At 40.3% G+C, this 15230-nt stretch overlaps 1 protein-coding gene across 4 annotated transcripts in view; it reads right to left on the reverse strand.

The window, feature by feature from the left end:
• Positions 1-214: 214 nt before the first annotated feature.
• cadpsa (Ca2+-dependent activator protein for secretion a) overlaps positions 215-15230 on the reverse strand; it is a 205896-nt gene continuing 190880 nt past the window's right edge. For all 4 annotated transcript variants that reach the window (XM_053316689.1, XM_053316687.1, XM_053316688.1 and 1 more), the window contains 2 exons: positions 2305-2409; positions 215-388 (listed from right to left, as the gene is read on the reverse strand). In XM_053316689.1, the coding sequence (XP_053172664.1) occupies positions 215-388; positions 2305-2409 (279 nt within the window). The remainder of the gene's footprint in view (positions 389-2304; positions 2410-15230) is intronic.

A 15230-nucleotide genomic window follows, 5' to 3' on the forward strand; every position in this document is an offset into this window, starting at 1 on the left:
AACAAATTGATAGGACAGATTTATGTCTTGTGTTTCTACACAGACAGAAACGTGGAACTATTACAGGAACAAAACTAACAAAGCAAGGAATGGAGGGAATGAGTTGAATGTCAGGCCAGTTGACCTAACGGAAAGGCTGCATGGGTTCTCAGGCAGTATACCTCTCACCCCCTTCAAACCATTGGACATTCTTGTAGTTTTGAGGCCTTTTGATCTAGTTACCGCTGTCCTCTTCATCGCTATCCTTCATGGAAATGCCTTGCATCCCTCCTTCCCTCACTGAGGCTGTGGCTTCTTCCAAGGTCAGTCGATTTCTCACCGTTTCATACATCTTACTGTTTAATGTGGAGTCCAATACACCTTGAAGGCGGAAGTCACGGTACTTTTTCTAAAAGATGAATGAAGAAATGAAAAAAGAATCAGAAACAGTTGTCAAAGACATTCAAGAAATCACTTAGGCTGCGTTCACACTGAAAGTCAAAATCCAATTTTTAGCTAATCTAGATTGGAACTAGATGGCTCTTATGACGTCGGAACAGTCATAAATCACATGAAATCCGATTTTTGCAAACCAGATGGAAACCACCTTTGGGAGGAAGTTTCAAATCTCATTTCGACAGATGTGTCTGAGTCTGAACAGCTCCAAACACTCGGATTTGACTGTCCATGACGTCTCACTACATCTCTACTTTACATCACTCTAGACACACCAGACCCACACTTATTCGAGTTGTTGTTGCTAGCTGATATCTCTGGAGGCAACAGAGGACGTCGAAAACATCAGTCCATGGACAGAGGAAAAAAGCGAAGCTCGAGGGTTTGTTGTTGCTGTCGCAATTATATGACATCACACAATACACGCTAGATGACGCCTCCGCTCCGACGACGTTGCCACAGCAACCTGTCAGATTGGTCATTAATGTGGCCCAGTCTGAACAGAGCCAAATCCCATTTGGACACTTGCTAAAAACAGTGTGGACAGTCAGATTTGAGAAGGAATCAGATTTGAATCATATTTGCCTGCAGTGTGAACGCAGCCATAGCAACTATTGTGAGATGGATTCTAGCTTCAGGGTTCCATTGGTGGTTATGATATCATTCGCTGGCATTCGGATGGAAAGCAACCCTGAGTTAAAACAACATAAGGTACTCACTTGTGAGGATAATGTTTTTCTGGTTCCAGGAGAGTCATGAACACAACTGTAGAAATGTAACAACTGTCCTGTGGTGATGATGGAATGAAGATAGATTCCACCAGGAATGTGCACTTGGACTGTGCCGATTCAAATGAATGAGGATCACCCTTTTTCAAGTAGTCCTATTAATAGGCAGGACATTGACTTATAGTCAAAATAACTGCTGTGATCTCAGAACGTGGTCACTAAAAACGGTTCCAAAAGGGCAAGTAAATGCAAGTAACATGAATGGTCAGCTGATTGTCTACAGCATCATTACAAAGCCACACCCCCAGCCTCGCAGAGACAGGTACAGTTGTGATTTTAGGATACAAGAGATGGTGAGGGATCTGATGGATGTGTTCCCAAGAATGGGAAGGCTTATTTCAGCTGCATTCAGAATTGCACAGTCCTCACTGACCCATGATATGCTCTATGTGACCTTAACATGCATTCTGGGGGACTGAAAAGAAGAGTTAGGGTTCTAGAAACGGAGGCTCAGATTTGAACCTTATATTGACCCTTTTGCTTTGAGGCAAAACAGTTAACCAGTCATCCACTGTTCTGCTCCTAGCTTCTGACAAGTTGAATAGAATCAGTTTTAGGTCAGACGGATCATTGTGCTTTGAAGCCATGTGGTTTTCAGCTTTGTGTCCTCATACTACACATATGGTACATGATTAACAGCAATATGGAATGATTAATCAACAAAATATGTGTAACAATGAATTGGGGTGACCTGTTGTGATTCCAACTGTGTCATTATCATTCTTTGATATCATCATCTGCTTTGCATCACTCACTGAATCCCATCCAGCTAAAATAGGTCAGGTCTCCTATTTCATTTAAGGTTAAAGCTGGATTTGGTCTTGTTGCAAGAGGATCTAGCATTATTTGAGACAAGAATGTGAGATGTGAGTTATAGAAACATTAGTATAATGCTGTTACTCAATACTAAAAGGCTTAACTCCACTAAAAATTCTCTGTCAAAAATACCACAGTGTGTGAAAAGATATACATTTATAATAGTAAGAAATATCAATGTATGCGTATAGGAGCAGTGAAATATTCTGAAACCCTGTCATTTGAAACATTTTGGAACAAAGGAATAAAAAGCAGTTGTCCTGACCTTGACGACCCTGATGAGAATCTTCAGCTGATAGACATGAAGCTGCAGGTCCATACGGTCAGTGAGCCATGTTCCTAGAAGATTCATAGTGCTGGTGTACCATTGCTGGAACAAACAAACACACACACAGAGATCATCATCTGATATTCTATGAAGTGCAACTTCTGAACACACTAGTGGTTCTGTCATTAATGAAAACTATGACTAAATATGTTCGTCAACAACCTTTTTTTCCACATATTATAATGGAAAAATATTGCTGAAGGAAAAACCTTTAACAAAATGTCTTTGTCTCACAGGAGACAAATATTAGAATTTTTTTTGTAAATAGAGGTGGCAAATACAAGTGTTGGTTAAGTGGTTGGTTATACAAATGGGGGTGGGGGGGTGCGGTTGTATAAGTTAAGATTTTTAGAACGGGGTGTGTGTGTGTGTGTGTGTGTGTGTGTGTGTGTGTGTGTGTGTGTTCTGCCACAGTTTAATACTTTAATGGGAAACCCAGTTGTTGAATCGTGTTGGTTCAAAATAAATATGCTAATCAGATCATGTTCCTGGTCTGGATGTATTCGTTAAATTGATACCATCACACACTTTCTGCAAAACTGGCTTCTGAATATGAACAGCAAATGGAAATTAGCTGGTAACTAAATCTGGTACAAAACATCTTTTGTCTTTTTTTAGATGTATTTTGTGCATGGTCCAATATATAAATACATAAAAAAAACATAATCAAACTTTTACCTGATTTTCATGAGATAAAAAGATCAAATCTCATGTGAAATCTTGTATTTTTGGTTGGACCAGATTGACTGACATGTTCAATTTAATGTGATGAATCCAAATTAGTTCTACTAAAATGACTTGACTTTTAGACATCTAAACTTGATAAAAAAAACAGGATGAAACTGAATAAATATAATAAAAACTAACAAGGACATGTGACACATGATTAAGACCAAATAAAACAATAACTGATCAAATGAACATGAGAATACACACATTAAACGGCAACATTCCAACACTGATTCATAAGTAAATGCAACCCGCAAAATGAATGTCTGTAGTCCATCAATTCTGCTCATGGGGTGTTTGGCAGGAAAAGCATGTGATGTCATCCCTACAGTGTATCATTATGACACTGATTTTCCTGGATCACAGAGGGAGAGACCAGAGGGACTACTAAGTAAATCCTTTCAGAAAGACATCTTTAGTCTGAAGACATTGGTGTTGTGTCGGCTGCATCGCCTCATCAAACTGTTTGAAAATGACATACAGCACAGTGAGTGCTTCTCTACAATGCTGCTTGTTTTGCTGCAGTTCCGAAATGCCCAACATTTTTTAGCCTAGGACCCAAGCCTAGGAAAACAGTTTCTACTCTTGTCATGAGGGGCCCCATCAGATAGTCCCATCGGCTTAGGATCTATTTAAGTGTGGACCCCAGGAAGATCCGGCAACCAATGAGGCATCAGTTAATGGGGATCCTAATAAAGAGGAAAGCTTATGATGCTCTGGGCACACATCAACATGGTCTAAGACTACCCTGTGGTGACAGACCTATGGGCACTTGTCAAAGGCCATGAAACAAATCTTTTAGGTGTCAGTTTAGTAGTATGTTCCAAGCGTTGACTGTTGCAGTCTCTTTTAATGATGAACACAAGTCTCTTGAGGGTTTTAAAATGTGTGGGCATTTTATCCCAGAAGCCAAGGAAAACTAGAACTTCCTTCTTATTGACATTGATATTTAATATTTAGAATAGGATAGAATAGAATAGAATAGAATAGAATAGAATAGAATAGAATAGAATAGAATGGGATGGGATGGGATGGGATAGGATAGGATAGAATACTATAGTCTTTATTGTCATTGTACAGGTACAACGAAACTGAAAGCAATCCTTATTGGTGCCATAAGTTAAAGTTTAAAAAGTGCTTATAAAAGAAAGTATAACTATATTAAAAAAAAGTAAACTAAACTAAAAGTAAGGTGAAACTCATAATACACACACACACACACACACACACACACACATTCTGCAGTCATTATTGCATGATTCCCCTTTAGTACAGCAGATATAAAGTGTTATCGCAATACATTATTACTTTTTAATCAATATTACTATTGTATTGTAATCATCCTGTCTATTGAAGGGAAACCAGATGAACCAATCGGATGTGGCTACTGTCAACCACAATACAAAAAAAAGTAAAGTGTAAAGACTCATATTCATATTTCCTCACATTATCAGCAAGCCAAAACAATAGAAGGTGCAGATGTTAAGTGACATGTTTAAGTTCATGTATGAGTAGACAATATCAAGTTGATGTTTAAAGTCCGTGTAAAATGTCTGAGTTTGACATACCACAGAAAAGTGTGTTGTTAACCACCCTGCCAAATTTGAATGATAAAAAAAAATCCGCCTCTCTCTCTTCTCCCAAACGCTGGCCGCCAAGTTCGCTGAGACCCCGCCCCCTACCAAGTGTCACCTGTCAATCTAAGTCACCACCTCTACCAGAACCATAGACGCTACGTCTGAGAGCTTTCTGCTGCTAGCTCAGCTGCTAGCTCGGCGGCTAACTGGCTAACTGTAGACTGTAGTAGTAGTGTGCACTGAATATATTACTCAGACTAAATCCTGAACACAGAAATGTTGAAACACAGTTTGTGAAGCCTAGCTCCACAATTCAAATCTAAATGGTTGAAATGCTTTTTACACCTTTTTTAGAAATACATTTATGACCTATTTATGTGTTTAGAAGAAAATGTCTGAATTCACATTACACAGTCTTTAAGCTAATATTAACTACTTCATTGTGACAGCTGTGTTTAGAGGATTAGTGTTTTATTATTTCTTTATTCAACTTTATAACCTTTAGGATAACTTTATTGATGCTAGGGAGGAAGCCAAAATTGACACAATAGTATTCTTGAAAAGTGATAAAAAATAATAAAACAATCTCCAAATACTTTATATAGTAAACAATAATGTATGCAATAATGTGCAAATTGTTCAATGAAAAGTTGCAATGGCTATTTTTTATTTCAGCAAATATACAATGAAAGAATAACAATCCTATAAGCTACTAAGAACTAAGAATAGACTTGTGTGTTTTTCTACTTTGCAATGCATCAGACATTCAGTCAGCACTTTGTACAGTAGATGTTGCAGGATTGCTATCATTTACACAGGTGTTACAGGCTTCAACCTTGATATTGTGCCATGGCTGTATATAGAGCAGCTCTCTCCACAGCGATCTCTGTGAGGCACAGTGAGCTCAAAGCACGACAGCCATGCACAAATGGAGCCGAAAGGCTGCAGATGTTTCTCTGTGGGCCCTGGCTGTTGCCAGTCTAATTGATGGATAATGATGAGTGCGGGCTGATACTAATAGAAGCCGACTGACTTTCAACAGTCAGGGTCACAGTGAAGTGGATGGGGGTTTGGAAGAAGAATGGGAGGAGAAATAAAGAGGAAGGGGGTAGTACAGTAGCGTGTGTGTGTGTGTGTGTGTGTGTATTTAGGGAAGATGAGATGCCACAGGGTAATTTCAAAGTTGTGTATGATTTTATCCTTGAAAGTGAACAACAGTTTATCAGAAGGATGAATAAAAAGCTCTATTGCCCATCAAACTTGACAAAGTACAAAGTTAAAGGCATATTCAGATTATTGCTTAATATTTACTGAACAGTTATTCAACCACAATAAGCATGTTTTTTTCTTTACAATACTACCAGACTTGCACGGGTGTCTATATTCACTAAATAAAAAACACTATATAATCAGTGCTATACTTTGTGCTCCATGTTCTGTATTGAAATCTTCATCTAAAAAAATACATTTTTAAGATGAAGTGTTCCCATTCACCCAGCTATCCATCTAATACAGTGTGTATGAGCTAAAATAGGAACTGCTCACTTTTTTCTAGTTGAATTTTGTTTTCTTTTTGGGTGTGTCATCAGGCTCTGCAGCAAAGATTACATCTAGCTTTTCAGGCTTTCCAAAGAAAAGAGTGGTAAAAGAAAGTATCTGGGTATCGTTTAAAATAAATGATGATACCAGTAATCCACCAATCCAAGTAGCTACCCTAACCCAAGTGATACTGATACCAGCTGAGTACTTCATTTAATAGCCATCACCACCACACCACTCCTCCTTATCTAAATGAAAGCTAATTTGAATGCTCTGATCTGTGGCAGTGGACCAATCACATGTGGCATTAAATCAAAGAACACTTGTTTTGATTGGCTGTGAGGAATTCCATACAAATAGTCATATGTTCTAGCTCTGGGTATAAAAAGGATGAACTGCAGGTATTGTTTGATGGAGACATTTCCATACTACTTGGTAGTGATTTATTTTGGTTGATACTTCAAAGCAGGGGTGTCAATTTTTATTCAAGGGCCACATACAGACCAATATGATCTCATGTTGGCCGGATCATTAAAAAGATGGAAGGAACGAAGGAAATAAGGAAATAAGAAGGTAAGGAAGATAAAACAAACAGAAGGAAGTGGGGAAGAAAGGAAGGACGGATGGACAGACAGACGGAAGGAAGGAAGGACAGAAGGAAGAAAGGGAGGAAGGACAGATGAAGGGAAGAAAGGAAGGAAGGAAGGAAGGAATGAAGAAAGGAAGGAAAGGCGGAAGGACAGATGGAAGGAAGGATAGAAGGAGGAAAGGGAGGAAGGAAGGAAGAAAGAAAGTAAAAAAGGAAGGTAGGAAGGGCAGGAAGGACAGATGGAGGGATGGAAGGAAGAAAGAAAGGAAGGAAGGAAGGAAGGAAGGAAGGAAGGGAGGGAGGGAGGGAGTGAGGACAGATGGAGGGTAGAAAGGAAGAAAGGAAGGAATGAAGAAAGGAAGGAAGGGGATAATAACCTCAAAAATGTGTATAAACTCAACTACTTACCACTAGTTAGTCGAATAATAGAGGATTTACAGAAATGGATAAGTCTACCTATCACCTTGATCGGCCGAATAAATTGCATTAAAATGAATATATTACCAAGGCTGCAGTACCTCTTTCAGTCTTTACCAATTCCAGTGCCATCCAGCTTTTTTAAAGACCTGAATAAACATATTAGACAATTCATATGGAATGGTAAGACTCCAAGGGTTTCAATGGAAAAACTCACATGGGACTAGGTCTTCGACTGCCTAACCTTGAAAAGCATTATTTGGCTGCCCAAATGCGACTTCTCTCTTTTTTATTTGAAAAGGAAAGTGTCCCATCTTGGGTTTCAATTGGAATGTATACTCTTAAGGATAAGATTCCTGCAGACTTTATTTATAAATGGACACCTACAATCATCTCCAGAAGGACTGACAATCCTGTCTTGACTCATATCATCAAAACATGGCATGAAGTCCGGAAAAAAATTGGACTGAAAAATATATTTTCACCCAGAACACCACTGAAACAGAATGAACTCCTACCTATGTCAGTGGATAATGGGATCTTGGAAACGTGGCACCAGAAAGGGATTCATCATTTGGAGGACTGTTATAAGGATGGACGCCTAATGTCTTTTGAGGACCTAAGGAGGAAATACGATCTGTCCAGTAGAAACTTCTTTTGTTACTTACAGTTAAGATCTTTTCTTAAATCTGTTTTGGGACCTGAAATGATCTTACCTAGGGTCAGCGACCTGGAAAAACTGCTTCATGAGGGTAACGCACCTCGTCTTATTTCAAAAGTGTATTCTCTCTTGATGGGTGATGCTCCAAAACCAGGTTTACATAAATCAGGGGAGAAATGGGAGTCTGACTTGGGTGTGACAGTGGGTACAGAGCGCTGGGCTGAACTGTGTCAAAAAAGTCTAACTGCCACTCTTAATTCTAGGTATAGGCTGACTTATTATAACTTCCTTCATCAAACCTATCTTACGCCACAGAAATTACATAAATATAAACCTGAGATATCTAACCTGTGTTTTAGATGTGGTTTAGAAGAGGGCTCATTTCTACATTGCACTTGGTTATGCACAAAACTTGACACATTCTGGCATGATTTCTCTGACATCATGACAAAACTCCTAGGACTACATTTCCCATTAGATCCTCAAACCTGCTTATTAGGAGATACTACAAATATTAATGCACGATTAAGAAAAGCTCAGAAGAGGTTCCTTTCACTGGCCTTGTGTGTTGCCAGGAAGTGCATCGCTATCACGTGGAAGTCTGACTCTCAACTTTCTATAGGAAGATGGGTTTCAAAAATGAATAGCTGTCTTCCACTTGAAAAAATTACATATACACTTAGGAATGACTATAATACTTTTACAGAGATGTGGCAGCCCTATTTGGCTTATATGGACACATTACCAGCTTCTATGATGGACCGGGTGTAATCTTTGAAAGCTCTTTTTTTGTCAATGCCTAGGACTGTTATCTTTCTCCAATCTTTTTTTTTTTTTGGATTAATTTACTTGTCATTATTACTGATATTATTCTCATTATTTATTAATTTTATTTACCTATTTTATTTTTTTCCTCCTCTCTTTCCAGTTCGTGGGTGGGTTGGGTAAGGGGTTTTGTTGTGTTGTGTGTTTGTGTTTACATGTATATCTTGTAATTAAAAACTGAAAATAAAATATTCTAAAAAAAAAAAGAAAGAAAGGAAGGAAGGGAGGAATGACAGATGGAAGGAAGGATAGAAGGAGGAAAGGGAGGAAGGAAGGAAGAAAGGAAAAACGGAGGTAGGAAGGGCAGATGGAAGGAAGGATAGAAAGAAGAAAGGAAAAAAGGACAGATGGAGGGAGGGAAGGAAGGAAGGAAGGACAGATGGAAGGAAGGAAGGAAGGAAGGGAGGAAGAAAGGGAGGAAGGACAGATGGAAGGAAGGATAGAGGGATAAAAGGGAGGAAGGAAGAAAGGAAGAAAGGAAAAAAGGAAGGTAGGAAGGGCAGATGCAAGGAAGGACAGAAGGAAGAAAGGGAGGAAGGACAGATGGAGGAAGGAAGAAAGGAAGAAAGGAAAAAATTAAGGTAGGAAGGGCAGATGGAAGGAAGGACAGAAGGAAGAAAGGGAGGAAGGACAGATGGAGGAAGGAAGGAAGGAAGGAAGGACAGATGGAGGGAAGGAAGGAAGGACAGATGGAGGAAGGAAGGAAGGAAGGAAGGAAGGAAGGACAGATGGAGGGAAGGAAGGAAGAAAGGAAGGAAGAAAGAAAGGGAGGAAGGAAGAAAGGAAAAAAGGAAGGTAGAAAGGGCAGATGAAAGGAAGGAAAAGAACACAGGAAGGAAAGTGGGGACGGATGAGATCTGGCCCGTGGGCCGCATGTTTGACACTCCTGCTTTAAAGGTATTGAGTACTGATACTCTGCCCTAGTGAGAGGATACACTGACCTTACGCACTCACACATTCATTACATAAGATGCTGACTAGGTAAATGATAACAAACATTTGCTTGCACATTATTAATGTAAGTTCAGATGTGGAACTATTTTAAATCGTAGACTAAAAGACACACTAAAGTACTAGAAGTTATGCAATGCTAGAGAGTATTATTTAGTGTATCTGCAACAACAACCATAGTAGTGCAATGAAATCATTTGGACTAAAAGCTGCTCAGTGGAACTCTAAGATCTCTGCTGTTTGAGATTTACTGAGGAGGAAGAAGAGGAAGAGCAGGTCAGACTGAGTTAGAGGAAGAAGGGTGACAGAGAAGATGGCAGTGCTGAGGCAGTGCTGGGGTGAATCAGTGAGGCGACCTGGTGCCAGCAGCTTCCTATCTGTCACTGTGTGCCTGTGAAGGCTTCAGCGTGGCAGCAGGCCTGTGATCTCGCCCCGAGCACAACCCCCTGCAGAGAGGCCAGGCCTGGAGTGACTGATCCACTGACTGGCTGCTCTCCCTCTTTCCATCATCCATCCTTCCTTCGCTCTCCTTTTCTCTTTAGACTTGCGCTTTAGAACACAGCTCCCATCTACAGCCATTTTTAACAGCAGCCATTTTGTGTCCTGTTCTGCTTTTTTTTTTACTCCTCTTCGTTTTATATCAAAAAAGAGGTCACAAGTCTACTTGCTGCCATGACTGGCGCTTTGGAGGTCTGTCAGGGACATCTTGTACACACATAATGTCTGCAATGTGAATGAATTAGAATGAAGGTGAAGATATCTGCATGATTGGTAGAAATACTCTGCACAAAGACTTCTGAAAGGGAATTTGAGAAATAAAACAAGACAGTTTGTTGAACTCAACCTAAAGATAGATGGTGTAGTGTGCTGTAGAGATTCTGAAGTACTTTTTTGGGGCAAATATATAACATTGAATCACCTATAAGACATGTTCACCATCCTTGCCAATATCACAACATACTGCTGAGAAAAGTTATGTGTCATATCTCCTCATGGATGTTAGTTAGTTAGTTAGATTCTTATGAACTTCATTGTGATAAGACCTTTTCCTGTAAAAGAGATTCATCAATGCCATCACATAGAATGCTGCTAATTGGAAGTGGACAGTGTCTCCTCCAAACTAAGCAATAGAACATGTGTGTTACTTCTCATAGTGACTCATTACTTAGGTTTAGGTTTGGTTGAGGTGAACCAAGCCTATCATGATTGAAAGATTCCAACCTGTGATGAAAGGATGCAGTGTCAGCCATATTTACAGTCATTCATCCCATGATTAGTTTTATTAGTGAGTCATGCTGTGTTTCAGTTTCAGTTTATTTGGATCCCCATTAGCTGTTACCCAGGCAACAGCTACTCTTCCTGGGTCCCATGAGTCCATGTGTGAAGATAATTAAAGGCTGAAGCTAGCAATTTTTTATATTTTGCTTATTGTCAACAAATTTCACATACAGTGCTAAACCTAACAATTAATTCATCTTCTAGTACAAAGTCAGGAGGTTGTGTTCTGTAGCACAACAAGCTAGTGAAGCTAGAAACAGAACAGCATTTCTACACACAGTCATGCTTCCTGTTTGTGACCAGAGTCCACTGCAAAATAAGAAAAATATACAACATCACCAGCCACATCCTTTGAGTGTAGTTGCTATGGTTACTTGCAGTTTAATGTAAACGTTGGTTTACAGAAGTAGTTTAACTAACTTTGGGCGGCCGTGGCCCGAGAGGTAGAGCGGCCGTCCACAAATTGGAAGACAGGTGGTTTGATTCCCACCTCCTGCAGTCCACATGTTGATGTGTCCTTGGGCAAGATACTGAACCCTGTTGCTGTGTCAACAGTGTGTGAATGGTTAGTTTGCTCCTGATGAGCAGGTTGGTACCTTTCATGTCATCAGTGTATGAATGTGTGTGAATGAGACATGTAATGTAAATTGAGTGGTCATTACAACTAAGTACAGTCTATTTAACTACATAGTGTTTATATCAGGGCTCAACTCATTTTCATTCAAGGGCCACATGCTGCCCAATGTAATCTCATGTGGGCCAGATCATTAAAAAGATGGAAGGAAGGCAGGAAGGAAATATGGAAGGAAGAAAGGGAGGAAGGACACATACAAGGAAGGAAGGAAGGAAAAGAAGGAGAAGGAAGAGAAGGCAGGAATGAAAGATGGAAGGAAGAAAAAGAAGACAGGAAAGAAGGAAGAAAAAGAAGACAGGAAAGAAGGAAGGAAGGAAGGAAGGAAGGAAGGAAGGAAGGAAGGACAGATGGAAGGAAAGAAGGAAGGAAGAAAAAGAAGACATGAAAGAAGGAAGGAAGGAAGGAAGGAAGGAAGGAAGGAAGGACAGATGGAAGGAAAGAAGGAAGGAAGAAAAAGAAGACAGAAAGGAAGGAAGGGAAGATGGAAGGAAGGGAGGAATAAGGAAAGTGGGCTGGAATGGACCCCTCGGCGGGCCGGATCTGGCCCACGGTCCGCATGTTTGAAATCCCTGGTATATATACTATGTGCATTTGTCATAGCTGATAGTTGTCTTAGAGAGTAATGTTCTTGGAGGTAATCACAGAGAACCTTCCATGCAGATGGGCTGTGTGCTTGACATTACATGCACAATCAGGTACACAGCTGTTTATTTTAGCTGTAGGCCTTTACACTGCAGACTACATCTTATGTGATGCTTCAGCTCTGAAGGCTCTGTGTGTGTAGCATGCAGACAGTGAAGCTAGTTGTGAACACATTTCTGTTCCTCTAGCTTCTGCAACTCAGTGCGATCTTTCATCTGGCGTTCTGAAGAAAATTGCCCATGAACATTTCATATCCAAAAAATTGCACATCATGCGCTGAGTTTCAGACATTGACCATGTGTGGTCCAGTCACATACTAGTAGACCTAGTGTAAGATGAGATTTATTTTTGTGAGGAATTGGTTTAAAGAATATATAATGAATATAATTATTTGAATAATAGTTCATGATTTGATAAATATATTCTTTATATTGTTATTTAAATTGGGGACAACTTCTTTCTATGTAGTTTGTCCATAGTGTTTACAGTAGTTTTGATTGGGCGGAGTGATATGCAGCACAGTGAAGTCACCAGCAAGTCTGTTGTCAGTGTAATGGCGGTACTACTTTCCACAGTGTACATTTTTCACTTTAACATGTAGTTTTTATTGTTTCAGAAGTTCACCAGGCTTCTTATTTTCATCTGCTTTCATTCTAAACACAGAGTTGTTGTTTCTTCTTCCCTTCTTCTCTCTGACACACAACTATGCCAGCTCTCCGAAAAACCACCTACGTCTACTTTAAAAAGCCACAGTTTCACTTCAAGACACCCAAAACAAGGTGACAGTTCTCTGGGGGAAGGATTAAGATGTTTTGGCGTCCACATGATAAACTTGAAAGCCACTTTGACGCTTGGCGGGCTTGTCAAGTGAACAGTGATGGCCCCTCTAGCTTTGTTCCTTTTGGCAAGAACTAACAAAAGAAAATCATCAGAACAGACAAATTCGCCCGAGCTCTCTTTTTTTTAGGCTGCATGGGGATCAGCAGGGGGCTAGCACTTGCTGACAGCCAAAACAAGCGTAATATGGCTCTGAATACATAATGCCATAACCCGACAGGGATCAAATCTGTGACATTCTAACGAGTTCCGTCTGAAGGAAGGGCTTCCATTCCTTCAACCGGGTTATCTGTGTGTGTGTGTGTGTGTGGGTGTGTACGTTGAGTGTGTTTTGTCACCTCACGACAGGCTGATGAACCCCTACCTATACACAGGCGACATGCACGCAACACACAACACCACACATGCACACACACACACATCTGCTGGTCCATCCCCCTTTGAGCAAGGAGCTGGGAGACAGAGCGACCTCCTGCCCCCATCTGACACCAACCAAAAAACCCACCCAAAAACCCCCACCCACACACACACACACACACACACACACAAACCTCGCCTTGAAACCAGGGTTCACACCCAAGTCTTCACATGACGCTTGGCGTGGGGGGGGGGGGGGGGGGGGGGCTGCCACCAGCAGGATTTGTTGCAAGAAATGGCACACCTCTTTTTCTTCCCCTCCACCTACTCACCTCTTTCATGACCCTTTTGCATATATTTGCTGTGTAGTGTAATGAAATGGTGCCAGCCTCTTTAGATCTGTAGTTTTTTGTTTTTTTTTGTGCAGAGCTGCAAAGTGACAGCAGATAACACACACTCCTCTCTGACAGCAGAAATGTGCATCACAAGAGATAAATGTACCTTTTCTTAAAAAAAAATAAAAAATCAAATGTTACTGTGGCCTAGATGTGAGTAGAACACACTTCTGTCCTACATGTATACATTAGGCTTTACACCATCAGGATTTTTGAGCCAGATCAGCGATCAGTGAGTTTAAATAAACCGATCAGCGATCAGTGAGTTTAAATAAACCGATCAGCGATCAGTGAGTTTAAATAAACCGATCAGCGATCAGTGAGTTTAAATAAACCGATCAGCGATCAGTGAGTTTAAATAAACCGATCAGCGATCAGTGAGTTTAAATAAACCGATCAGCGATCAGTGAGTTTAAATAAACCGATCACCGATCAGTGAGTTTAAATAAACCGATCAGCGATCAGTGAGTTTAAATAAACCGATCAGCGATCAGTGAGTTTAAATAAACCGATCACCGATCAGTGAGTTTAAATAAACCGATCAGCGATCAGTGAGTTTAAATAAACCGATCAGCGATCAGTGAGTTTAAATAAACCGATCAGCGATCAGTGAGTTTAAATAAACCGATCAGCGATCCGATCACGTCTTCTTTGTCCACGCTCTGTTTCTTAAACTCGGCATGCTCCTCCTCGTGTTCCTATCCAGGTACATTTGTGGTGTTGAAACATTTTGCAGATGCTTCCCCACGAGGTTCTTTAGTGTTGCACAGATTACAAATAGCTTGTGTTTTATCTGTCTGCCCACAACACCCACATGTTCGTTTGAATCCGACAGCTAATGATTCAAGATTCAAAAAACGTTATTGTCCATCACATCGGGACAGGGCTCAAAACAAATATGTCGGTGTGGAACTTCTTCAGACTAAATGAGACAGATAAAACACAAACCATCTGCCATCTATGCAACGGGAGCATCTGCAAAAAGTTTCAACACAACGACATTGATCGGATCTGTGAATTCAGACATTACAGCCGATCTCACAAATTGCATAAAATGCTGAATACCGGCCGATCCGATATAGTCGATCAGATCGGTGTAAAGCCTAGTATACATTATACTAATGTCTACTTTTGACCTGTTATTCCCAGACTTAACAGCTTCATGAAACTAAACCTGAACTACTATAAAGCAGGATTAAGGCTGTTTACACAGAAATGATCTGAATAGAAAATGCTAAAGTGACGTGAGCGACTTTTTATCCTGCGTTTAGACGTTAGCGTTTTTGGGGGAAATCTGCGTGCATACGGTGACACAAAAGTTTGTGAAATTCAATGTTGTATGCACACAACACCACAAAGTCTGCTCGCCTGTGTAGAAGCTTCCCTCTACTTCTCTACCTAGTAGCGCCAAATGGAAAACCAAAACCAAAAC

The sequence above is a fragment of the Scomber japonicus genome, chromosome 3 (assembly GCF_027409825.1).
Source record: "Scomber japonicus isolate fScoJap1 chromosome 3, fScoJap1.pri, whole genome shotgun sequence".
In the NCBI taxonomy this organism is placed as follows: Eukaryota; Metazoa; Chordata; class Actinopteri; order Scombriformes; family Scombridae; genus Scomber; species Scomber japonicus.